Genomic DNA, 25,086 nt, shown 5'->3' with positions numbered 1-25,086 from the left:
AAAGGACACATCAAAAAAGTGAAGACAATCCACAGAGTGGGAGAAAACATTTGCAAATCATATATATGATAAGGGTCTAGTATCCAGAATACATAAAGAACTCTTACAATTCAACAATAAAAGGATAATCCAATTTTAAAATGCGTAAAGGATTTAAAAGACATTTCTCCAAAGATACACATATGGCTAATAAACACATGAAAAGATGCTCAACATCATTAGTCATAAAGGCAATGCATACGAAAAAAATGAGACGCCACATCATACCCCACTAGGATGGGTTAAAAAAGATTGACAATAACAAGTGCTGGTAAGAATGTCAGGAAATGGGAACTCTCATACACTGCTGGTGATAACATAAAATGGTGTGCTTTGAAAAAACAGCTTGGTAGGTCCTCAAAAGCTTAAACATTGAGTCACCATATGACCTAGCAATTCTACTCCTAGAAGTAAAGAACTTACATATGTCCATACAAAAATCTGTACATGAGTGTTCACAGAAGCACTACTCATAATAGCCAAAAAGTAGAAACAATCCAATGGCCATCAGCTGAAATATGAATTAACAAAATGTGGTACACCCATATAATGGAATATTATTCAGCCATTAAAAAGGAATGAAGTATTGATTCGTGCCACAATGTTGAAAACGTTATGCTAAATGAAAGAAGACACAAAAGGTCACAAATTGTTTGATTCTGTTTATATGAAAAGTCCACAACAGACAAATTCATAAAGACAGAAGGTACTTCGTGGTTGCCGGGATGGTTATGTGTTTTTTTTGGGGTGATGAAAATGTTCTGAAATTAAATAGCAGTGATGTTTGCATCCCTTTGTGTATATACTAAAATCATGGATCTATATACTTGAAAAGGCAAATATTATGGTATTTGAAATATATTCCAACTTTAAAAAAAAACCGCTTCATGACTGACAAAAATAAAAGACCAAGTATGAAACCCAGTGAAAGATCAAGAAAATAAACCAACAGTTTAAGAAAAATGCAGAATATAGACAAAGATGGAAATGTGGCATTCATGAAACAAGGACAGTTCAGAAAAAGAGCAGCCATGGAAAAGGGTCTTAATGAATCTCAGAAATAGAAACACAGTTGGCAGGAGGGGAGGATATATGAATTGAAAAGCAGAATAAGCAGATGAACACGGCATTAGGGACTGGAAAGTCAGTCTCTCAGAACACAGTACAAAGGGACAGGACAATGGAAAGTATGAAGTAAAGGTAAAAGTGACATCAAGAATAAAACTCAAAAGTCCCATTATTCTTCAAACAAGTTCCAAAAAGAAAAATTACAGAATACGGGGGAAAGCAATACTAAACTAAATAGATAATCCTTTTCCAATTAAAATGAACACGCCCACAAAGTAAAAAGGAGAAATTTAAACAAAAACATCCCCACACCAAGAATAATTACAGTAAAACTTCAAAACATCAAGGATAATAATAAAACTTAAAACTATGAAAAGAGGAAAACTATTACCTACAAAGGAATCATAAAGACATCAGACTTCTTAACAACATGCATGAAAGAAGACAACGGGATGTCAAGGATGAAGGAAAATAACTTTCAGCCCAGAGTTATATACCCAGTCATACTATAGAGCAGCAAGTGTAGCGAGATGTTTTTCAGGAATTCCCTGGCAGTCCAGAAGAAAAGACTGCAAGTTTCTACTGCTCGGAGGCCCAGGGTTCAATCCCTGATTTGGGAATTAAGATCCTGCAAGGGTCCTGGTGCAACCAAAAAAAGACATTTTCAGACATCGAAGGACTCTGAAAGCCTACTGCCTACTCAATTTCTTTGAAAGAATTACTCAAGGATACACTCCTGAAAGAAAACACACTCAAATATGGTGAAATGCAATAAGTCATGGAAGACACATTTTATTGAAACGTATTGATTTAAAATTTTCGAATAAAAAACTAGAAACTAAAATTCCAGACAAGGCAGACATGGGAGATTGATGAGAGAGAGGTAGACAAAAAGTAACAGAATGGTATGATTCCTGCTAGAAAAGCACAGTTGCGTATCAATTTTTTAAAATAGAAGAATAAGTTTCTCAAAATATAAAACAGGTGCAGCACATTAAATTATGTACAACCACAAAAATATTTCAGTGCTTATAAATGTCTTCATCTCTTCTCAGTTTATACTGCTGGATGTGGGTGCAGATTTTAACTTCTCTTCAGCAGGGTCTGCAAGACTCTATGTGGCGTGATCACTGACAGCAGTGCCCTGAAGTTTGGCTCTCTTCCTCTTGGGAGAATGTGGAGGTGACAGGGACCATTGTGGAAAGGGGAGGGAATGTGTATGTGTGTTTACATACACAGAGTGGCTGGGAAGTGAAATACACATATGGTTATAATATACACACACAGCTGGAAGTATTTCCTTTTCCTGGCCAAATTCAAGCATGCGCTGCCAACTATAAACAGCTGGAAAATGGTGAGTCAGATCAGCAAGAACACCATCAACTCTGTAGAGACCCCTACACTGACCCCCATGCAGATGTATTTTATCATATTTAACTATTGTTGTTTAGTTGCTAAGTCGTATCCAGCTCTTTGTGACCCCAAGGACTATAGCCTACCAGGCTCCTCTGTCCATGGGATTTCCCAGGCAAGAATACTGGAGTGGGCTGCCATTTCCTACTCCAGGGTAGGCTTCCGAGGTGGCGCTAGTGGTAAAGAATCTGTCTGTCAATGCAGGAGACACATGAGACAGGTTCAATCCCTGGGTCAGGAAGATCCCCTGGAGGAGGAAATGGCAACCCACTCCAAGTATTCTTGCCTGGAAAATGCCATGGTCAAAGAAGCCTGGAGGCTACAGTCCCTGGGGTCGCAAAGAGCCGGACATGACTGAGCACACACACACACTGCAGAGGATCTTCCCAACCCAGGGATCGAACCCAGGTCTCTGGCATTGGCAGGTGGACTCTTCCTCACTGAGCCACCTTGGAAGCCCATATTTGACTGGTATGTACGGTAATACACTGTGTGCCAGGGACCTCATTAGACATGTCTACAAACTATCCACTCAATGAGGAAGAACAAGTCTGTTCTACCCCTGAGGAACTTGGGACAGTGAACCGGCCCAAGGTCACAGGACTGGTATGTACTAGCGCCCTCATCCAGGGCCTTAGCTGCCAATCAGCTGGCATTCAACTAAAACTGCAATGAAGACAAAAGAAGACTAGAAAATACCAGAGTGTGTTACGCATGACAAGAGTAAATGCTGCTAGGGAAACTCTTAAATTTATTTATACGTAGGTGGGTGCTGTTTCACAATATAAATGCATTTTCTTATCGTGGACCCACAGTCAAAAAGTTTTATATGCCACTGCTGTTGATCAGGGGAGGTTTCTTACATCAGAAAAGCCTGCTGACGAGACTACCCTGGTGGTCCAGTAGTTAAGACTCCACATTTTCACCGTAGGGGGACCAAGTTTGATCCCTGCTCAGGGAACTACGATCCTGCATGCTGCATGGCTCGGCCAAAAAAAGAAAAGCCTGCTGGCAAAATTTTTCCTTCTAATCCTCCCCTACTCTCTCAAATATCTCTGCTTCTGAAATCCTATGGGGTTTCTCAGAGGATCTTGTTCTACTCTGGGACTGGTGGTCAGGAGCTCCCATCAGAAAAGGAAACACCCGTGGGTCTCCTGCAGAGGGCTGCCCTCCACCCCTCATCACATTTCTCTGAGCTTCACCCACTTGCTCAAGTTTGATAAGAATCACCTGAGGAAAGTGATCCGTTACAGAGAAGGAAGGAGAGATGCTTTGAAAACAGCAACGAGAGAGGGCCATTATGTATTTCCTTATGTATTTTAAGGAAAATCAGAAAGAAACTACAGGAAAAATTTGGGACTATAGCTGGGACCCCAGAAAGGGCTCTTTAAAAGTGTAGGTGGGGGTTTGCAGGAAGTTGCCAGAGTGAGGTGAAATTTACAAGAGGGCAGTTTGTTCCCGTTTCATAAAGGTTCCCTGAATGTCTGCCAAGTTCGACAGGGCTGAGCCAGGGGCTGCAGACACAAAGAAAAGTTTCATTTCTTAGTGATTAGAGAGGAAAATAGACAAGAAAAACTGACAGCTTTACAATGCACTGCTATCTAGGTGTTACGGGTTGAGCGAGAAAGCTCCCTGGAGAAATCACTCTGAGTCTTCTAGGCGAGGAGGCATAAAAGAGTCGAATGAGGGAAAAGGTCGTGCCAGGAAGAAATCTGGCCTTCCTGGAGTTTAAGGAACATAGTGTAAAGACAAGAAAAGCCTGCCCACTCTCCAGAGGCCTCCCATAGAACTTAGAATAAAATCCAAATACCTTCTTTCCCTAAAGGCCCTAGGTGGGCTCCCTTCTCATTCCACTCCTTGTTCATCCTCCGACCAGTTCCCCGTCCTGCAGGCACACCGGCCTTCTGCTTCCTCACCTTCGGGCCTCCACTCGCTCCTCCCTCCACTCGATTGGCTTTCCCCAGGCCTGCCCTGGCTCTTCCTCCCCGCCAACCCAGAGGCAGTTTCACCTTCTCTTGCCTCAAGGGGCCCCATCACTTCCTAATATCCCTGTCTTCTTCATACTGCTACTGCTGCTAAGTCGCTTCAGTCGTGTCCGACTCTGTGTCACCCCACAGACGGAAGCCCACCAGGCTCCCCTGTCCCTGGGATTCTCTAGGCAAGAACACTGGAGTGGGTTGCCATTTCCTTCTCCAATGTGTGAAAGTGAAAAGTGAAAGTGAGTCGCTCAGTCACTATTGTCTTAACATATACATAGGCAAAAAACTTGGTAGCACGTGGTGTGAGCCCAATAAATACTATTACATAAATCAGTTGATAGAGAGGTCAACAGGCTAAGGTGTGAATGAAATGCAGGGAACTTTGGATTTTACCCTGCAAGTGATGAGGAAATCACTAAGGATTTTTAAGTAGAGACTAACAGGATCGGGGCTTCCCTGGTGCCTCACTCAGCACCAAGTCCGCCTGTAACACAGGAGACCTGGGTTCGATCCTTGGGTCGGGAAGACCCCTGGAAAAGGAAATGGCAACCCACTCCAGTATCCTCGTCTGGAGAATCCCATGGACAGAGGAGCCTGGAGGACTACAGTCCATGCAGTCGCAGAATCAGACACAACTGAGCGACAAACACACACACACAACATGATCAGGCAGCGCATTCCAGAGACTCACTCCACTTAAGGGGGTCAGTGTGGGGACCGTGAAGAATTCTAGAATAAGCCACTATGGCTTGAAAAAAAGATTATTTTGAGCTAAAGGCACTGGAGTTCTTGAGATCCCTTTTTTGCGCAAAGCAGATCCTCCCCCAAAGAACTCAATTGTCAAAAATCTCCTCCCCAGGAGCAACTCTCATCTTTTTTTGGAGACTGAGACAAAAAGAAGTTGGCTACACCCAATGTCACCAAACCCCTTCCCCCATCCCCTCTGAAGTCATTTTTTTCTCTCAGAAGTGTCCCTCTACCCCTCCTCCTCCTCTCTCAAGACGGTATATAAGTCCCAAATTCTAACTGCCTCCTTGAGCTGAACTTTTTGTGAACTCATATGCAGCAGTACTTAACTAAACCTATTTTTCTCTTGTGCATATCTTTTGTCAGTTTAATTTGCAGGACTCCAGTTCAGAACCTAAGAGTTTTTCCTCCCTGACAATAAGAAGGAGGTTGTTCTAGAAACACAAATGAGACAAATTTGGAAATGGGCAGAAGGAATGGATCCATGAGAAGCTTAAATTCACTCAATAATACTCAGTGATCCTCTGAACACAAGGGACAAGGGAGAAAGAAATCCCAGGTTCCCAATCTGGAAGATCAAGTGAGCAAGGGCCCACTCACCAAGCTGTAAAGGCAAAGAGGCTGAACAGAGATCTGAAGTCATTGAGTCCAGGGTGTCTACTGGCCTATGGCTCAGATGAGGAAAAGACTGGGACCTCAGAAGGCAATACAGTTATGAAGCTGCAGGAAGGTTTGAAGTGGTAATGCAGGTTGCTGAGATGGTCTATGATTTGTTGGTCCATTTTTCCCCTGATCTTGTTGGCTAAGGGTGAGGGCACATTGGAGAGGTTTGAGCCTTATTCACAGTGAAATGGCTCAAACCAACCTGTTCCAACCTCTTATCACCACCTACAAAGCACACAGTGTCATCTCTAATCCTCAAACTGATAACATTCATCCTTTGTCCAATGTGAAAACTAAGCCCTCAGTGTTTACCGTAATAAACACTCAATAGACTTTCACTGGTTGGGATGATGAAATGAAAGTGATTGATTCCCTGGTGGTCCAGTGCTTAAGACTCCATGCGTCCACTGGGGTCTTGTTGCAGAACTAAGATCTTACATGCTGTGCAGTGCAGCCAAAGATATTTTTTTACAAAGACAACAAAGTGAGCAGAATGTAAACTGAAACTTTAAGAAGAAACTCCACATCTGACTTTGGCACAGCCCAGCACTTAGGTATCAAGAGGGTGAGTTTTATGACCAAGTAAAGCTTATCCACTGTGGTCAGGGGCACTGAACATACCTACCTATCTTCCACTGGGTCCTGATACCCGATTTCACAAACAGCAGACGGAGATTTGTAACTAGACCACTGGGGATCCCAGGGAAACTCAGTCACCCAAGGGGTAGCATTATGAGGAGGAGTTATCTAACTGGGCCGTTGTCAGCCTTTAACACCTTGAGGTTAATGACTTAACCCTGAAGTGGCAGAGCCCTGTCAAAAACTACAGAAGGGAGAAAGATGGATCAGGGACTTGGAGTCTGGGCTGCGTAGGGGGCCACATCGGACTGATCCTGTGGGCTGGGAATGTTCACAACAAAGAAGGGACCAGAAACCAGGAAAATGGGAACTGAGGTTCTGACAGGGTTGACCCTGACTTCCTGGGAAGGACACGGCATTGTATGAAACGCATTTCCTAAATTCGGAAGTATCTGACAACTAAGAGCTATTATTATTAAGGAAAGTTCTCCAAAAGGTGACACCTTTGAACAGACCCAAAACTGGAAAATAAAACAAAGATTTAATGAAAGGATTAGGATAATGTGGTAGCAAATGGAACGGTTGAAAAAGTACTGTTAGTGCCAGAGTGGAGCGGAGTTAGTCACTCAGTCATGTCTGACTCCTTGTGACCCCATGGACTGTAGCCGACCAGGCTATTCTGTGCATGGGATTCTCTGGAAAGAATACTGGAGTGGGTTGTCATTCCTTTCTCCAGAGGATCTTCCGGACCCAGAAATCGAACCTGGGTCTCCCGCACCACCAGCAGATTCTTTACCACTGAGCCATCAGGGAAGCCCGTTAGTGCCAGACTGGGGTTCAAATCCAAGCTTGCCTACTTACTAGCTGTGTAAATGCCCATACGTGCCCATGAGCCTTTATCTCCTCTGTCAGTTTCTGTCAGAGTGTACACACACACACCCACACCAACACACCCATTGTTCTTTTTTTCTTTCTCCCCCAGCCCAAGCCTAGGTAACGAGAGGGTCTTCTGTGGAATGTGACCAGTGAGAGGCTCATTCACCTTTGAGGAAGTTAGAATGTCTTTGCTATTAGTATTCTGTGGGGTCCACAAGGGCTTATGGTTCTACTGATACACACTTATGGTTTTATGACGAGGCCTTGGGATTGTTTCTATTTGCATTATTATCTGTAGTCCTTTATATTTCTGATCAATGGAACTATTTACACACTCAAGACCCAGAAGTCCAATAAGAAATTCCAACCCAAATAGGAATTAAATATACAAATAGTATTGTTAATAAGAGAATATGCAAAAAATGATGAAGATTTACTCTCTGTCTGATTAACTACTTCGTAAGGAAAACTAAATGCAACCAGAATACATACTTTCAAAGGCAGAAAGGGTTTTAAAGGTGATTTTTATGTGAAGATCAAATCTTTCTCAAATCCTCACATCACACTGGCAGGTAACTAAAAAACATGATTCCATATACGAATATTTCCTTTACATATGTATTCAATAACATTTCTGGGAATTCCCTGGCGCTTCAGTGGTTAGGACTCTGCTTTCACTACCGTGAAATGTGTTCTGACCTACCCATGCTTCTGCAAGAAAGGAAAAGCATTCTTGTGAGCTTTTCTTTTTTCACTCTGAGAGTGATCAAGTTTATTTGACACACAGAAACAGAGCTGGAGTCTTCCCCAGAGGTCCTCAAGAGGAGAAAGTCCACCTACAATCTGGGCGCTTTAGGCCAGAAGTGAAAAACCCTATTTGTCTTGCATGTCACAGCAGAACCAGGGAAAGCCACTGTCACAGGAGAGCTTAAAGCCTTCTTTGAGAATTTAAAAGCTGCCTTTAAAAATTTTTTTGTAGCACCTTGTGGCATGTCGAATCTTAGTTCCCCAACCAGGGATCAAACCCACATCCCCAGCGTTGGAAGCATGGAGTCTTAACTTCTGGACTGTCAGGAAGTCCCCAAAGAGTTGCCTTTAAAAAAAAAAAAAGGTAAGGAACACATGAATAAAAGAGGTAGAGAAGAAGAAAGAAAAACGAGCAGGGCAGAAGTGACGGTGCAAGTGAAATTATGGGATGGGAGTTGTGAGACTGAATAAAGCTGAGTGAACTCTGAGACACGGCACCCTGGACAGAAAAACATAATCCTTCAAACTCTGAGCCACATCCCTTATCCAGAACTCCAGAACTTGCTGTTGTTACTGCATCTTTTTCCCATTAGGCCACCCCATATCTATTTTAATATTAAAATGGGAGAGATTTCTGGTAAAAGTAGAGGATCAAGATTCTGTGACACCAGGAATCACTGAGACGTGTTCACAAATACCTGATATAAAAATACGCTCTCTAACTATGTGTATTTGAATAAGCTCTGGGCCTAAGGTGTGACCTCGGTCACGTCATTTTCAATTATTTTAGGCTTCCATCTCTTCCAACACTTATATATCTCTGTATTTTCAGAACCAGAAGAGATTAGCTATAGCCAGGGTTGTAGTCAACCCAAGTCATTACGGACAAGAGAAGGGACTTATATTTCCATGAACCTGACCGTATCCTAAATTTCGCTCAGTTCTAGCCTTGTGGCTGCAAAAAAGTTCCCTGGCATCTCTGAGCCATGGATTCAGGATCAGAAGAACAATTCTACTCACTCTTAAGAAACAATGAGAAGAGATAACTCACTAATAATTTTAAATATTATTTTAAGAAAATAAAAGCTGACTAATGATTAGTAGAATTGCCAGATTCACCACTTTCATACCCATCAGGGAAGTATCACCTGCTGACCCTGGATTTTTGTGTCTCCTGTAACCACCTAAACTGTCACGTCCTCAGACCCTGAGAGAGAACACAGGCTGCTATGGAAACAAGACCACACTTAGCTGCACTGTGGGTGAGCAGTCGTCTTAGCTGAATTTTCCTTAAAAATTGGGAGAGACTTTGGGAAAGAATAATTTCACTTTCGGATTAAATATGATCATTTAATTGCTTTCCTTATTATTACAGTTTTTAAAGCACTGTAATTTGCTTAAGACTTAAAGTCCCTTTGTGTCTAAAAATAAATAAATAATAAAATAACCATTATTTTTGGTGCAATTGTTTTTAATGGTTTAATTATTGCTTCCTCTCTCTGGAGTTTTATGTGGAGCATGGGGGTTGAAGGTGAGACTCATCTTATGTCTAATTAACGACCCTGAAAGGGTGGGGGGCGGTCAGGGGGGCGCGGTTCAGAGGCAGCCAAATCAATCCTTAACAGAACTAAAGTGCCTAAGAACACTCTTGCTATTCATGAGTAAAATGTGGAGTGTAAGCCAAAGTAGTTTAGTTTAAGGCTCACCTTAGCTGCACTAACATTTTAAAACTTAGCATAACGTAGTAAAATGTACGAGGCAACTTGGTTTATAAAAATAAGATGGAGGGTTTCTTGTAAGACCACGGGCAAATAAAAATCACACGACCCACCTTCAATCACATTCTTTGGCATAGCAGTGCTGGTCAGACCTGCATCCCACACTCTAGGGCACAGTTCTGAACCTCATGGAAAAAGCCCTACGTCACTATGAAGCTCAGGCACCAAACCAAGTCCATTAGGAAGGTTTGGAATTCATTAGAGAAATGCTTTGCTCATGGTTCAAAGTGCACCATATTCATCTTTTCTCAGAGAAAATAAGTTCTCCTCTCCAACCCCCACTTTCCACTACTGGAGTTTGTAAATGTAAAATCTACCCCAAATACCAAATAACACAGGGTTATAAGGCAACACAGGGCCCAGGGCTCATTAGAAATCGGAATGACCATCTGGTGGGACCCTGATGCTTCAAGAAAGGAAGACCACAGGAGCAGAAGTCAGGATTCCCAGCCTCCACCCCCATTCCAACTCCCAGGGACCGCATCAGCTGGCATGACAGTTGTCAGGGACAGTCCTTACGAGAACTGCTGACTGAAAAAGCGAATGTTCTGATAGAGATTCTGCATTCAGGCCTAAACTCCCAAATCAAGCCAGCAACACTTGGAAAGAACAGGAGCCCAAGATAATGGAGGAAATCTTCAGAGAACAAATCACAGCACAGCAGAATCAGGCGGAGAGAGGCCGGGCTTCATTCAGGAATGTGTGCTCCTCTCATCACACATACTCAGTGCTTTTATAGCAAGATTCCAGTTTGATCCCAAGAACTCACAAGGGAAGATTCTGATGCATAAGCATCAGTTACAGGTGGGTTCACCTTGGGTTAGGAGCAGTGGGGCGCATCCTACGTCTGGCTCTGGGGTAGCCCTTCTTCAGGAAATTCCTTCCCCTCAGCTAAAGTGTTAATTTCACTTTAAGTCTCCAAATCAAAAATGCAAAGTGCCCCTTTAAAGAACTGCAGGAAAAACAAACAGGCCCCAAGCATTTCCCATATCCCAGTCTCTGGCCCCCAGGACAATATCAAATTACAGGGTTTTTCTTCCCTAATATAGTCTCATTTTTTTCCTTTTTTTCAGAGGATCACAACTGTACCCAATTGTGTGTCTACCCTTTTAAATACCTTGCAAATACATTCCCATTCCGAATCTCTCCGGAGCCTCCTAAGAATCTAGGGGAGGAGCTGACGAATGCAATTTGAATAATAATGAGGCGATTGAACAATTTAATTACCAAAGGTAGCCCTAGAGACTCCAACAAAAGGGTGGAAAGCCTTTATCTACAAAAATGTGGCCACCTGCTAGACTGTGCGACCAATTATGGGGAATGTAGAAGAGAGAGGTGCACAGGTGCGCACAGGAGTTTAAGCAATTGAAGAATTAGCGCAAAACCTCTCTAGGGACTGGCACCCTGAAAAAGGGTGACTTGGAAAGCTCCTTTCTCATCTATCAGGCTCAAGACTTAACTTTCTTCCCTTTCTGATTCACTGAAAGTAGTACCTGCTGTAAGTAAAATACTGAAAACTGCCCTCCCACCCCCCAGAGAAAGGCTTTGTTTGTATGGAGAATTTAAAATAAGTTCAATGAATTTTCAGTAAAGGTTCCTCAAAATCAAGTCAAGAAAGTACTGTTTAATCCCTCCTACAATTTCTTTAAAGTGAACATTCTAAGTTCTTTCTTTAGGAAGCTGACAATTTCACCTAGATGTTGTGTTTACCAGCTTTATTCTACTGACCTTTCCAAATGACCTTATAATAAAGGACTTTTTCTTCGCTTTGGAGGGAAACAAAAAAGATGAATCTTTCTGGAATCCTAAAAGGCTCTCAACTTCCTTAGGCTTTAAGAATTAAACGCAGGAAGCCCCCACTGGCTGGCCGATTGCTAAATCCCGCTTTTTGAAAAGGAAACAAGAGTTTGCTTGTAAGTGGCCCTGTATTCCCCCGCCCCGCGCTCACTCCAGGGCAGGCGCTGCCATGCCCAGGTGGTGACACCTAGCAGAGATAAGGTGTCCTAACAACCGTATTTGCCTGGATCTCCGGATACGTGCGGCCATTCGGCGACTCCCTTATCACCTGGGCGCATCCCGCGGTGCCGCCACGCCGGCCCCTGGACCCCTCCCGCGGCGACACGGGGCAAGACTGACACCCGCAGCTGCCGACGACCTGCCAGTCACGCTGCCGCCGGCTGCCTTTTTTAGCCATGACATCTGACCCCGGCTTCGATCGCAGCATTCAGGGAGAGGTCCCAGGCGCGCCGGGCGGTCCCTCCCCTCCCCAACCCCCAGACCCTACGGAGAGCTCGGAACTGCCCGAGAGCGCGCGTTCCTCCAGTCCAAACGCCTCCTCTTTGCCCTCTCCACCGATCCCGGTCCCCCCGCCGCTGCCTGCACCCGGGCTCCCCCATTTTGCAGCTCGCGACAGCTCCTCCGGCGCCCCTCCCGCCCCCAACCCCGAAACTCCACTCTCCTGAATCCCCTCCAAGTCCGCGGCCCGCGCGCCCGGCCCGGCGGGGGTGCTGGCCGAGGTCCTCTCGGCGGGGGGCCGAGCCGGGGACCCGACGCTCACCTCCCTCCTCCGCCCCGCTGTCCGGCTCCGCGTCCGAGGAGTCGGGCCCGTCTCCGTAGTCCGCTAGCCCCACCAGCTCATCCTCCTCCTCGTCGTCCTCCTCCTCCTCCGGCTGCGGCTTCCCCAGCACCTGGCTCATCGCGCCCACGGCCGGCCGTCCCGGGGACGACGGGGGTCCCTGGTGGTGGTGGTGGAGGGGTGTCGGCCAAACCTCCTGGCCTGCGGTTCGCAACCTATTTCTAAATTGAGGTTTTGTCCCGAGGTCCGTGGGCGGAGGCGGGGACCGCGCTTCCCCGCGCGGCGGCCGGCGTCCAGGTCTGGGTCCCGCGGTTCCCAGCGCGCCCGGAGCCCCCTGCCCCGCCCCGCCTCGCCCCGCCTCGCCCCGCCCGCTCTCCCGCCCGCCGGCGGAGGAGTCAGCCGGAGCGCGGCAGTTCCTCCCCCGAGGAGGGAGAGGGAGACTGCGTGACCCAAGTCACCTGACACACAGTCACACACTCACACTCACACACACACACATACCCCGCACGGGCGCGAGCGCGCTTTCCCGGGTGCAGGCAGCGATCGCTGGGGCGTTGGGCCGAGGCAGCGCACACACACTCAAGGGGGAGCAGGGCGGCGCGGGGCCCTCCACCCGTCCAGAAGCGCGCGCACACACACACACACACACGCACACGCCGGGTACTCGGGGCCCCGGGACGCGGCGCAGTCACCCACCGCGGCTGCGCGCCCGGGGCCCCCAAACGCCCCTCCTGCACGTGGGCCACGCACAGGCGGGGGAGCCGGCGGCCCGCGCAGCCGGAGGGCCTCTCCCCGCCCACCTCGACACACACCCCCCACCTTGGGCGGCCTTCTCCAGTCTTCACTCCTGGGCGAGGGTTCCAGTCCCAAGGGGGCTCCCCCGCCCAACGCTGCTGCGCCCTAGACACCTCTCAGAGCCTTATGCCTAGAACACCCCGCGGATGCTGAAGCGCCCCAAGAAGAAAACTCGGGAGACATGCACCGCAGAGGCGGCGCTGTCTCCATGGCAATTGCCTTTTAGTGCGCATTTGCGGTTCAAAGTGCTTCCCGCTGAGAAAACGTACCTACTGTAGTCACTAAGCAGGCCTATCCAGCTATAAACATTTCTGAAAAAATAACATGCCTCGTGGCTGACTAGCTTGGATAATTCCTCTACAGCGTTTGGGGGAAGGTCTCAGGTGTATGATACTCGAAGAGGCTATTCATAGCCACCTCCTCTTATCTCATTGTTGCATAGGGTGTAATCCCAAATCCCCAAATAAAATGTTTCAAGGGTTTTTTTGAGGGGGGAGAGAGAAGGGGTTAAGTGGGGAGGGGAGACAGTTCTCGCATAGGAATAGCTGCAGTGTGGGGGTGAGGCTAAAACCTGCATTCCTCTGCAAGCTTTTCACCACAGGACAAACTGTACCCGCCCTTTCTGGATACTGCAAAAAATCACGTGGATGAACTTCCTTCTGTCAAGCACTTCGAGAAGGAAACCAGCTGGCCAGCAGGGTGACCCAGATCCCACAGGTGCCAGCAGCTCAGCAGGTGGTGTGAGAGAGAAGAGGAGGAAGAGCTGAGGTTGGAGGCTCCGAGGGCCTCAGGGTGCTGCCTCTGTAGGAAATTCGGATGGAGAACCTACACTATGCTAGGGACCTGGGCTCAGCGGTGAGGTTGGGGGCCTCCATGCAGGCTCAGCACACTGTTCCTGCCCTGGAAGAAATCCCAGTCTAGCAATTCAAGACTCCTGTCCTGGATTTTGTGTTTTTGCCTGGATAATCCCAGGGACGGGGGAGCCTGGTGGGCTGCCGTCTATGCGGTGGCACAGAGTCGGACACGACAGAGGCGGTTTATCATCAGCAGCAGCATAGGTGGATGTGGTTACATCTTCTAGGAGGTGGCTGCTTCTAATTGGGAAAGGTCCTGGGATTTTCCAGGTGGAGGCAGTGTGAACATGTATGGCTGTTTCAGTTAAAGTCCTTCCCAGGGGAAAAATAGATGGCACAGGCAAATATTTTAATTTAAAAGGCCTTTTAAATTAAAAGGGACAATTTACTAGGCTGTGGACAGAGTTTAGGAATCCACACAGGGATTAGTAACAGTGAGAAGAGATTATCACCCCTAAACTAGTAGGTGTAAAAGAAGAGTCCTGGACAAGGGACACCAAACAGGAGCTATAGCTGATGAAGAAGCAGCCACTGCCGGAGCCACATCGTGTTAAGGGGACAGAAATGAGAAGGAGAACCCTAACCTCTCTCCCGTCCCATTCTCCAATCTCCTCCAAGAGCTTTCCATTGGCCAAAGCCAGCTGGATACCAGAGGGCTGGAGAGGCTGGAACCTAGTTCGGGACAGAGACATAGGGTAGGGAGGGCAGAGAGTGGGTTACAGTGGTGGGGTGAGGGCAAGAAGTATACCCAGCACAAGCAGGCTCTATTTGCTCTTATCAGAGGAAATTATTTAGGGGCAATTTTCCTAGTCTGTTTTCATCCACCCTGTTTAATTCACATCTTCCTCTGTACCTGGGAGGAAGGCTCTAACAGAGTGGGTTTAAGACTTTCAGTTATCCCAGAACAAATCACCAGCCTGAGGAACTGTTGAGCTGGCCTGATTCAAACTGCAGAAGGCCCTACAAGTCAAGAAGGCAGTCCAACGTCAGTCCAGACAGGTAGGACATCCTTTGGGCTGGTTGCTGAGTGTGTGTGCCCTGGGGACCCAGGGGTTCAGGCAGGACAATTCCTAAGCCAAAGCCCTTCTTTGCCTGAGACCAAGATTCCTGAAGGTCCTTTCCCTTCCCTCAAGTGAGAGATCCTGCACGGGGGGTTTACAGAACACCAGCAGTAAACTGGAGCACTTTTCTCAATAGAACATTTGAGAATTAGAACTTTCTTGAGGAAAAAAAAAATCTATGAAAAAAATCAAAAGTCAAATTCTCAGTTATGCTCCACCCAAAGGTAGATATAAAGGTTTAAGAGATTCAAATTCATTGTCCTGGAATTTTCCTGATGGTCCAGTGGTTAAGAATCTGCCTGTCAATGTCGGGGGTGAGGGTTCAATCCCTGGTCTGGGAAGATCCCAGATGCCTCAGAGCAACTAAACCCGTGTGCCACAACTACTGAGCCCTCATGCCTAATGGCAGAGTAGCCCCTGCTCCCTGAAACTAGAGAAAGCCTGCATGCAGCAACAAAGACCCAGCACAGCCAAAAATAAATAAGTAAACAAATTCACTGTTGCTTCAGAAATGTACAGTATTGACGAAGTTTGAGCAAACAGAACAGGAAAAATCTTTATTGCTTTTTTTATTTCAATACTGTCAGCTTACAAATAAGAAACAGGTTGAGGAAAGAGTAACATGGAAATTTACATTACCATATGTAAAATAGCTAGCAAATGGGAATTTGCTGTATGGCTCAGGAAACTCAAACAAGGGCTCTCTATCAACCTAGAGGGGTGGGATGGGGCGGGAGATGGGAGGGAGGTTCAAAAGGGAGAGGATATATATATACCTATGGCTGATTCATGTTGAGGTTTGACAGAAAACAGCAAAATTCTGAAAAGCAATTATCCTTCAATTAAAGGAAATAGGTTGAAAAATATCTTAGAAGTTTTTAAATTGTAAAAGTAAGTATGATTTCTTTAAGAATTTAAATAAAAATGGAAAGACACTGGGACTTCCCTGGCGGTCAAGTTGAGCTTCCAAACTTCCAATGCAGAGAGGGGTGTGGGTTCGATCACTGGTCAGGGAATAAGATCCCACATGTTGCACAGCACCACCAAAAGATTTTTTTTTTTAATGAAAGACACTAAACACTGAAAGCCTTGGAGACATGCAGTGTGGGATCTCCTCAATGAATAGGCTACTGCCTTCATCACTCTGGCCTGGAGCTCAGGCTCTGTGCTGTCTCCCCGGGAGAGTGGTCTCAGGAATGTGAGGATTTGTCTCTGAAGGTACTCATAGTTTTCGCTGCTGTATGTAACCATGGCAGGTTGCCATATACCTGATAGGTACTTTATAAATGTTTATGAAATGAATGAAAGAAAAGAAGGGAGGAAGTTACACAGTAGTCTCTGCACAGACCTGGAATGTTTTTGAGAGAAACTTCAGGAAGAAGCAGAAGTCACATTTTTCTACTTACTCTGAGCTCTGGGAAATGCCACAGTGAGGTAAAATATGAACTATGCACCACAAGCGTGCATCCAGGCTGAGCACAAGTGATGCAAGAGATGATGCCCCTCGGGTCTTCATCCCTTCAGGACTGCCTGAAGATGTGAAGGAATTATAGTATAATGATTATTAAATGTTTATTCTGTTTTTTCTAGGGCTTTCCAGGTGGCACCAGTGGTAAAGAACGTGCCTGCCAATGTAGGAGACGCAAGAGACGCGGTTTCGATCCCTGGGATGGGAAGATCTCTTGGAAGAGGAAACGGCAGCCCACTCCAGTGTTCTTGGCTGGAGAATCCCATGGACAGAGGAGCCTGGTGGGCTACAGTCCATAGGGTTGCCGAGAGTAGGACATGACTGAAGCAACTTAGCACACATTTTTGCTAACCTTTTCTAAAAAACTCTTTAACTTTATAGCATCATGAAAGAAGAGCTTTGTCTTTTGCCAAAATTTTCTAACTAATATTTATTATTTTCCATGAATTAAGAGGCACTCTTCCAAAATAATATGGTCTTCAAAATATTCCCATTAAGTAATATTATTGTTCTTAATTTACAGATAAGAAAAATTTTCCCAAGGTACCACATGAAGTAGATGTTTATATCATTTTGGAATGCAGCAGGCCACTAGATCTTATTCCTATTTAACAACCTAAAGCTAAAGTCAGTTACATTATGGCCTGAAACTGAAAAGGAGAAAGGGGAAGAGCTGGCTCCCAGTCTTCTAGGTAAAGAAGCAGCACACACATAGACACTCAAGAATGAGTCTGTCGTTTCAGGCCGTTAATTTACAGAATTCACTGAAGGGAAGGGACAAAAGAAAAACTGAAAAGCTTCATTAGTAAATTATGTGTCATAATAAAATTGTTATTTTGTCATCAGACCTTTTATTAGGAACACCAATAGCAAATGATTTTGTTCCCTATCTGGTTTATATGCTGAGTTAAAGTATAACATCTAAGTGTTATTTTTGTTTAAAATTTGAATTTTAAAGGCCAGAAGTTTGTGCCCTTATTTTAGTGAATTATTTTGCTGTTACCAGTTAGATGCCTTGTGACAATGAACATAAGAGCTATTTAAAAGAGACCTGTACAATTTAGGCAGAATAATTGCGGTCCTGAATAGGGCGAGCAATTACATGCAGCATGCATCTTAGGGTATTCTGAGGCATCTGATGGCATTGTGCCTGGTTCCTGGGGTTTACATGTTGAAAGCCTTTCAGACTTTCTTTTAAAATAGGTATTTAAAGCCATTAATTCTCTCTTGAAGCAAACAAAGGAAAGAGCCATCTACAGAATCTTGCTGGACTCCTGCTTATCTAAGAAAGCCAAATTTTTCAAGAGGGCACCTCAGAGTCTGTGGTTCTCCTAAGACAGCTGATTCCCCGATGAAATTATTATAAATCATTAAATCATCTCCAGTGAGGCAAACCATTATTTTTTATTATATTTTATAAAATATATTATAAAATTATATTTTATTAAAGTAATGTTTTGATATTATATGAACATGCACATGGTAAACAGTCAAACAGCATAAAAGAATATCCAATGAAATGTTAGTCTCTCCTTCCACCCCACCCAGAGTCTCTTGGCTTCCCTCCACAGAGAGAAACACGTTGCTTTAATGTGCAAACATATTCATGGCCATTACGGAGATTTCTACTTGATAACTTCATCTCTTTTAATAGTCTACAAATATTTTTTTAATGGACATAAGGACAATTATACTTTTAGGTCTGTACTTTGAAGGAGGTAAACAGAGGCAAGAGAGTAACTGGGGATGAAAGAAGCAGCCTGATTTAGATGGGATCACCAGAGAAGACTTTTCAAAGATGGTGACTTTGCTGGCGGTCCAGTGGCTAAGAGTCTGAGTTCGCAATGCAGGGAGTCCAGGTTTGATCTTTGGTCAGGGAACTAGGTCCTATGGCCACAACTAAGAATTTCCTACATGCAACATCAAAGATACCACATGTGGCTAATAAGACCAGGCAGAGCCAAATAAATAAAAATAAATTTTTTAAAAAGTTGACACTTGAGTTGACCATGAAAGAGACAGAGAGCAAAGTCAAAGTCAGAGTGGAGCGTGTTCCCCTGGAAGGTAACTCCACAGTTGGAAAAACCAAGGAGAAGTGAAAGTGTTTGGTATTGGAGGGACAAAATGTCAATGTGATGAGAGAGGAGGAGGGCGGTAGGCTGAGAAACAGGTAGTCTTTTCCACCAGGATAAAGAGTTTAGATTCTATTCCAAGTGCCACTGAAGCACTGAAGAGTTTTCAGAAGAGAGGTGAAATGCATGGCTTACATTTCTAAATGTTCACGCTGGTAGATTGTTTCCAAAGATGGCCACGACCATCGTGTTATCCCACATACCCTCTGCAGGTGTGACTCTGCCACTCCTCCCGCCTGTTTTCCCTTCTTTGAAGTGTGGGCAGGCTCTGTGACTTGCCTTAACCAGTAGAATGCAGCCACAGTGACAGTCACGCTGTGCAACGTCTGAGATTGGGCCAGAAAAGACCATGTTACTTTTTTTTTCACTTTCTTGGTGCCTTCTTCAGCCACCTTGAAAAGAAGCCCAGGCTAGCTTCCTGGAGAGGCCCATGACAGAGAGGCTCTGAAAGATGCCAGAGCACAGGAGTAAAGAGGCCCAGTATCTCAGCCATCCATCTGAGGGGCCAGGCATGTGGGTGACACCCTCTTAGATTCTCTAGCCCCAGTTGCAGCCACATGAGCAAGTTCAGCTCACTCTGGATGAAACACAGACTTGTTATTCTGGCTGAACTGTGCCAGGAAACCCACATAATCATGAGCAAATATTGATAAAAAATAGTTGGTTTTTTAAAGCTATTAACACATGGGTTTGTTACATAGCAGACAATAACTGATGTACATATTCTGGCTGATGCGGGAAAAATGGATTGTAGATTTCAGGATGGAAACATAAATAACAGATCACTTTAGCAGTTCATAAATGAAATGAATAGAGAAATGGAAAATGAGAGAAGTGGATAAATTTTATATAAATTTTGGAGGTAGACTAGATCAGAATTTATTGAAAGCTTAATTAACATGAATGTTCAGCGAAACGATTACTACCAGATATTTGATTTAAGTAACTAGATGTATGGTAATGCCATTTATTAAAAAAGTTAAGACCCAGATAGGAGCAGGATTGAGGGATGGGAGGTGAATGAAGGTCCTTGATTTCTAACATTCTAGTTACCATATATTGTCACAGGGAAAGCTACCTTAATCTTGTAATTTTGGCCATTTTTTAGATGTTTATCACATTGTCTTTGGTATAAATCATGAATTTTTCCAACTACAAGCCATGAATGAACTAAAGATTATATTTGCAAAAGTTCCAAACTAGTGAGACAGAATGGCTACATATCGACTTCCATAAAAAGTTAACTTTCTATTCAGATGGACTTTTACGGACAAGCTTCTGACATCAATAGTGCCATAACATGAGAGCAGAAAGCTCTGGACAGTAGAGTCAGCCAAACAGAGGTTCTAACAGCTTCATGTTTGTAGATCAGTTTGGACTTCACAACCCCAGCCTTGGCTGGGACAGTTACCCTAACTGCAATGAGGTAAGCAAATTCTTCAAGACAAATGACCTTATTTAAAATCCTCAAGAATGAAGGAGTCTCCAGGATGGTGGAGTAGGAAGACCCTGAGCTCACCTCCTCTCAGTTCAGTTCAGTTCAGTCACTCAGTTGTGTCCGACTCTTTGAGACCCCATGAACTGCAGCACGCCAGGCCTCCCTATCCATCACCAACTGCCGGAGTCCACCCAAACCCATGTCCATTGATTTGATGATGCCTTCCAACCATCTCATCATCTGTTGTCCCCTTCTCCTCCTGCCCTCAATCTTTCGCAACATCAGGGTCTTTTTCAATGAGTCAGCTCTTTGAATCAGGTGGCCAAAGTATTGGAGTTTCAGCTTCAACATCAGTCTTTCCATTGAACACCCAGAACCGATCTCCTTTAGGATGGACTGGTTGGATCTCCTTGCAGTCCAAGGGACTCTCAAGAGTCTTCTCCAACACCACAGTTCAGTTCAAAAGCATCAATTCCTCAGTGCTCAGGTTTCTTTATAGACCAACTCTCACATCCATACATGACCACTGGAAAAACCATAGCCTTGACAAGATGGACCTTGGTTGGCAAAGTAATGTCTCTGCTTTTTTTTTTTTTGTCTCTGCTTTTTAAAATGCTGTCTAGGTTGGTCATAACTTTCCTTCCAAGGAGTAAGCGTCTTAATTTCCTGGCTGCAATCAGCATCTGCAGTGATTTTGGAGCCCAAAAAAATAAAGTAAGCCACTGTTTCCCCTGTTTCCCCATCTATCTGCCATAAAGTGATGGGACCAGATGCCATGATCTTAGTTTTCTGAATGTTGAGCTTTAAGCCAACTTTTTCACTCTCCTCTTTCACTTTCATCAAGAGGCTCTTTAGTTCCTCTTCACTTTCTGCCATAAGGGTGGTGTCATCTGCATATCTGAGGTTATTGATATTTCTCCCAGCAATCTTGATTCCAGCTTATGCTTCATCCAGCCCAACATTTCTCATGATGTACTCTGCATATAAGTTAAATAAGCAGGGTGACAATATATAGCCTTGACATACTCCTTTTCCTATTTGGAACCAGTCTGTTGTTCCATGTCCAGTTCTAACTGTTGCTTCCTGACCTGCATACAGGTTTCTCAAGAGGCAGGTCAGGTGGTCTGGTATTCCCATCTCTTTCAGAATTTTCTACAGTTTATTGTGATCCACACAGTGAAAGGCTTTGGCATAATCAATGAAGCAGAAATTGATGTTTTTCTGGAACTCTCTTGCTTTCTCCATGATCCAGTGGATGTTGGCAATTTGATCTCTGGTACCTCTGCCTTTTCTAAAACCTGCTTGAACATCTGGAAGTTCACGGTTCACGTACTGTTGAAGCTTGGCTTGGAGAATTTTGAGCATTATTTTACTAGCGTGTGAGATGAGTGCAATTGTGTGGCAGTTTAAGCATTCTTTGGCATTGCCTTTCTTTGGGATTGGAATGAAAACTGACCTTTTCCAGTCCTGTGGCCACTGCTGAGTTTTCCAAATTTGCTGACATATAGAGCGCAGCACTTTCACAGCATCATCTTTCAGGATTTGAAATAGCTCAACAGGAGTTCCATCACCTCCACTAGCTTTGTTTGTAGTGATGCTTCCTAAGACTCACTTGACTTCACATTCCAGGATGTCTGGCTCTAGGTGAGTGATCACACCATCATGTTTACCTGGGTTGTGAAGATCTTTTTTGTACAGTTCTTCTGTGTATTCTTGCCACCTCTTCTTAATATCTTCTGCTTCTGTTAGGTCCATACCATTTCTGTCCTTTATCGAGCCCAAGAGGCATGAAATGTTCCCTTGGTATCTCTAATTTTCTTGAAGAGATCTCTAGTCTTTCCCATTCTATTGTTTTTCTCTATTTCTTTGCATTGATCACTGAGGAAGGCTTTCTTAACCTCTCACTGCTATTCTTTGGAACGCTGCATTCAGATGGGTATATCTTTCCTTTTCTCCTTTGCTTTTTGCTTCTCTTCTTGTCACAACTATTTGTAAGGCCTCCTCCTCTCAAGGACGCACCAAAATTACAATTATTCACAGAGACACTGTTGATGAGAAAGACCAGAACCTGCCAGAAAAGACCTTCCATAAGATACAAAGAAGGAATCACAACAAGACAGGTAGGAGGGGTGGAGTTGCGGTAAACTGGAGACCCGTACCCTTGGGTGAGCAACCCACAAACGGGAGAGCAATTACACCTGCAGAGGTTCTCCTCAAGGGAAGAGGAAACTGAGCCCCCATCAGTCTCCCCAGCCTGAGAGTCCTGCACGGGAAAGATGAGGCCCCAGATAGTTTGGCTTTGAAGGCCAGTGGTGCTTACTTTTGGGAGACCCAGAGGGCTCTGGAAAATACAGACTCCACTCTTAAAGGGCACACATAAAGTTTCACCTGCTCTGGGACCCAGGGCAGGAGCAGTAATCTGAAAGGAGCCAGGGTCAGAGCCACTTGCCAATCTTGGAGAGTCTCTCAGAGAGGCAGGAGGAACCTAGAACTCATTCTGGAACACAGACACTGGCCGCGGCCTTTGTTGTGGGGCGCTCATTCTACCACGTGGATGTTAGTGCTGGCAGGAAATTTTGGAATCCTCCCTCTAGTTTATTAGCCTCAGAACTCTACCCATCCCCCCTTATTAGCCTGAGGCACCAGTACTGGGATGTTATGCCCAGCAACTTCCTGGGGGCTGTGTCCCCACTCACCAGCAGTCAGGCTGCCTTAAGAGCCCCTGAACCCACAGCTTCCCAGGACATAGTCCTATCCAACAGAGGACCCAGGTCCTGGCCCCACACACCAGGCACAGGAGCTCAACCTGGGACTCTCAGGGCCCTGCAGCCAGAGACTCCCAGACCCGGCTCCACTCACTGGTGGGCAAAGACCCAGGAACACCAGAGTCCTGCAGCCTGCCATGGCAGGACCCGACCAACCCACCAGCCGTCCAATACTAGCTCTGGGACCCCTAAGCCCTGTAGCTAGAGACCCCAGGACCTGGATCGGCTCGCTGGTGGGCTGGCACTATCCCTGGGGCCCAGCTTCACCCCTCAGTAGGTGAGAACCAGTCCTGGGATCTCCTAGACCCCAACCCCATCCACCAGCGTGTGGACATAAGGCCTAGGACCACAGTCCCACAGCCTCCTCAGGACATGGCCAACTCACCAGTCCCAGGACACTTGGACTCCAGACTCTAGCCTTGCCCACCAGAAGGCCAACTCCAGTTCTGGGACACCTTGGGTCCCCAATCCAGGGTCCTGGGATCCAGGACCATCTCCTATGGGCTGACACCAGCTTTGGGACCGCCCAGTGCTCCACAACCAGAGTACCTGAGAGCTGGTGCTACCCACCCAGGAGCTGGCACTAGCCCTGGGCCCACTCACCATTAGGCTAATATCAGCTCTGAGATACCCGACTCCTTAGCCAGCCACTCCAGGATTCAGCTGTACTTAACCAGTGGCCAGCACCAGCTTTGGGAGGTGCTAGCACCCGTGTCAGGAACTGGTCCCTCCCACCAGAAGGTCAACACTAAATTTGGGGATACTAGCCCCACAACCACCCATCCCAGAATCCAACTTTGCCATTGGTGTGCCTGTATTAGCCCCAAGACTTACTGGGGTTCTCCAGCCAGCTCACAAGCCAGACCCTATATAAGGCAGGGCCTGGCCATCAAGCAGACTGGAAGCCAGCCACTGAAACCAGAGCGCCCCTAGTAATCAGCCTACCAGAAAAGGGGGAATCCCTAGACCATGCAGGCTGGTGGCCAGAGGGGAGTGCGCTGCTGGGACACATAAGACATCTAAAAAGGCCAGTTCTCCAAGGTCAGGAAACAGAACCAACCTCGAAGGTACGTAGAAGTAAAACCAGCAAATTAGGCAGAGTGAGGCAATAGAGAATATGTTCCAAATGAAGGAACAAGTTAAAACCCCAGAACGAGAACATAAGTAAAGTGGAGATAGGTGATCTATCTGAGAAAGAGATCAAGGCAATGATGTTAAAGATTATCAAAGAACTCGGGAGGAGAATGGATGGACAGAGTGAGAAGTCAGATTTTAACAAAGAGTTAAAAAATAAAAGAGAAGCACCAGATATGAAAAATACAATAACTGAAATGAAAAATACATTAGAAGGGAGACTTCCCTGGCAGTCTAGTGGTTAAGATGCCCAGCTTCCACTGCAGGGGAGCTGGGTTCAGTCCCTGATCGGGGAACTAAGATCCCACATGCTATGAGGTGACGCCAGAAAAAAAAAATTAGAAGAAATCAATAGTAGTATACATAACACAGAGGAACATATCAGTGAGCTGGAAGATAAGAGTAATAGAAACCATTGAAGCTGAACAATAGCAAAAAAGGATAAAAAGAAATGAAGAGAGTTCAAGAGACTTCTGGGACAACATCAAGTATGTTAACACTCTCATTATAGGGGTCCCAGAAGGGGGAGAGAGAAGGAGAAAAGGGAGAAAACATATTTGAATAGAAAGAGCAAAAAACTTTCCTAACCTGGGACAGGAAGTCTGGGAATTAGAGAGTCCCAAACAGCATCAATCCAAAGACCAATACTGTATAACATCACTTATATGTGTAATCCGAAAAATAAAACAAATGAATGAATATAACAAACCAGAAACAGACTCACAGATACAGAGAACAAACCAGTGGTTACTGGGGCGAGGTGGGGGGGCAAGATGGAGCAGGGGATAAAGAGGTACAAACGATTACTACTACATATAAAATAAATAAACTATAAGGATATATTATACAGCACAGGGAACAGAGCGGATGAATATTTTAAAATAACTTTACATGGAGTATAAACTATAAAAATTTTGAATCACTATGTTGTACACCTATTGGTGAATTCAGAAGTTATGTCATGTTCAGAGGATC

The 25,086-nt window shown here is 45.2% G+C and overlaps 1 protein-coding gene across 1 annotated transcript in view; it reads right to left on the bottom strand.

Annotated features, from left to right (window-relative positions):
• RRAGD (Ras related GTP binding D) overlaps window positions 1-12,817 on the bottom strand; it is a 39,364-nt gene extending 26,547 nt beyond the window's left edge. The window contains exon 1 of the mRNA XM_055432773.2: window positions 12,447-12,817. Coding sequence (XP_055288748.1) covers window positions 12,447-12,585 — 139 coding nt within the window. The 5' untranslated portion in view covers window positions 12,586-12,817. The remainder of the gene's footprint in view (window positions 1-12,446) is intronic.
• Between the last annotated feature and the right edge of the window lie 12,269 nt (window positions 12,818-25,086).

The sequence above is a fragment of the Moschus berezovskii genome, chromosome 10, assembly GCF_049115385.1.
Source record: "Moschus berezovskii isolate FMDL1 chromosome 10, NW_MosBer_1.0, whole genome shotgun sequence".
Lineage (NCBI taxonomy): Eukaryota > Metazoa > Chordata > Mammalia > Artiodactyla > Moschidae > Moschus > Moschus berezovskii.
This window is presented reverse-complemented; position numbering and strand designations above follow the sequence as displayed.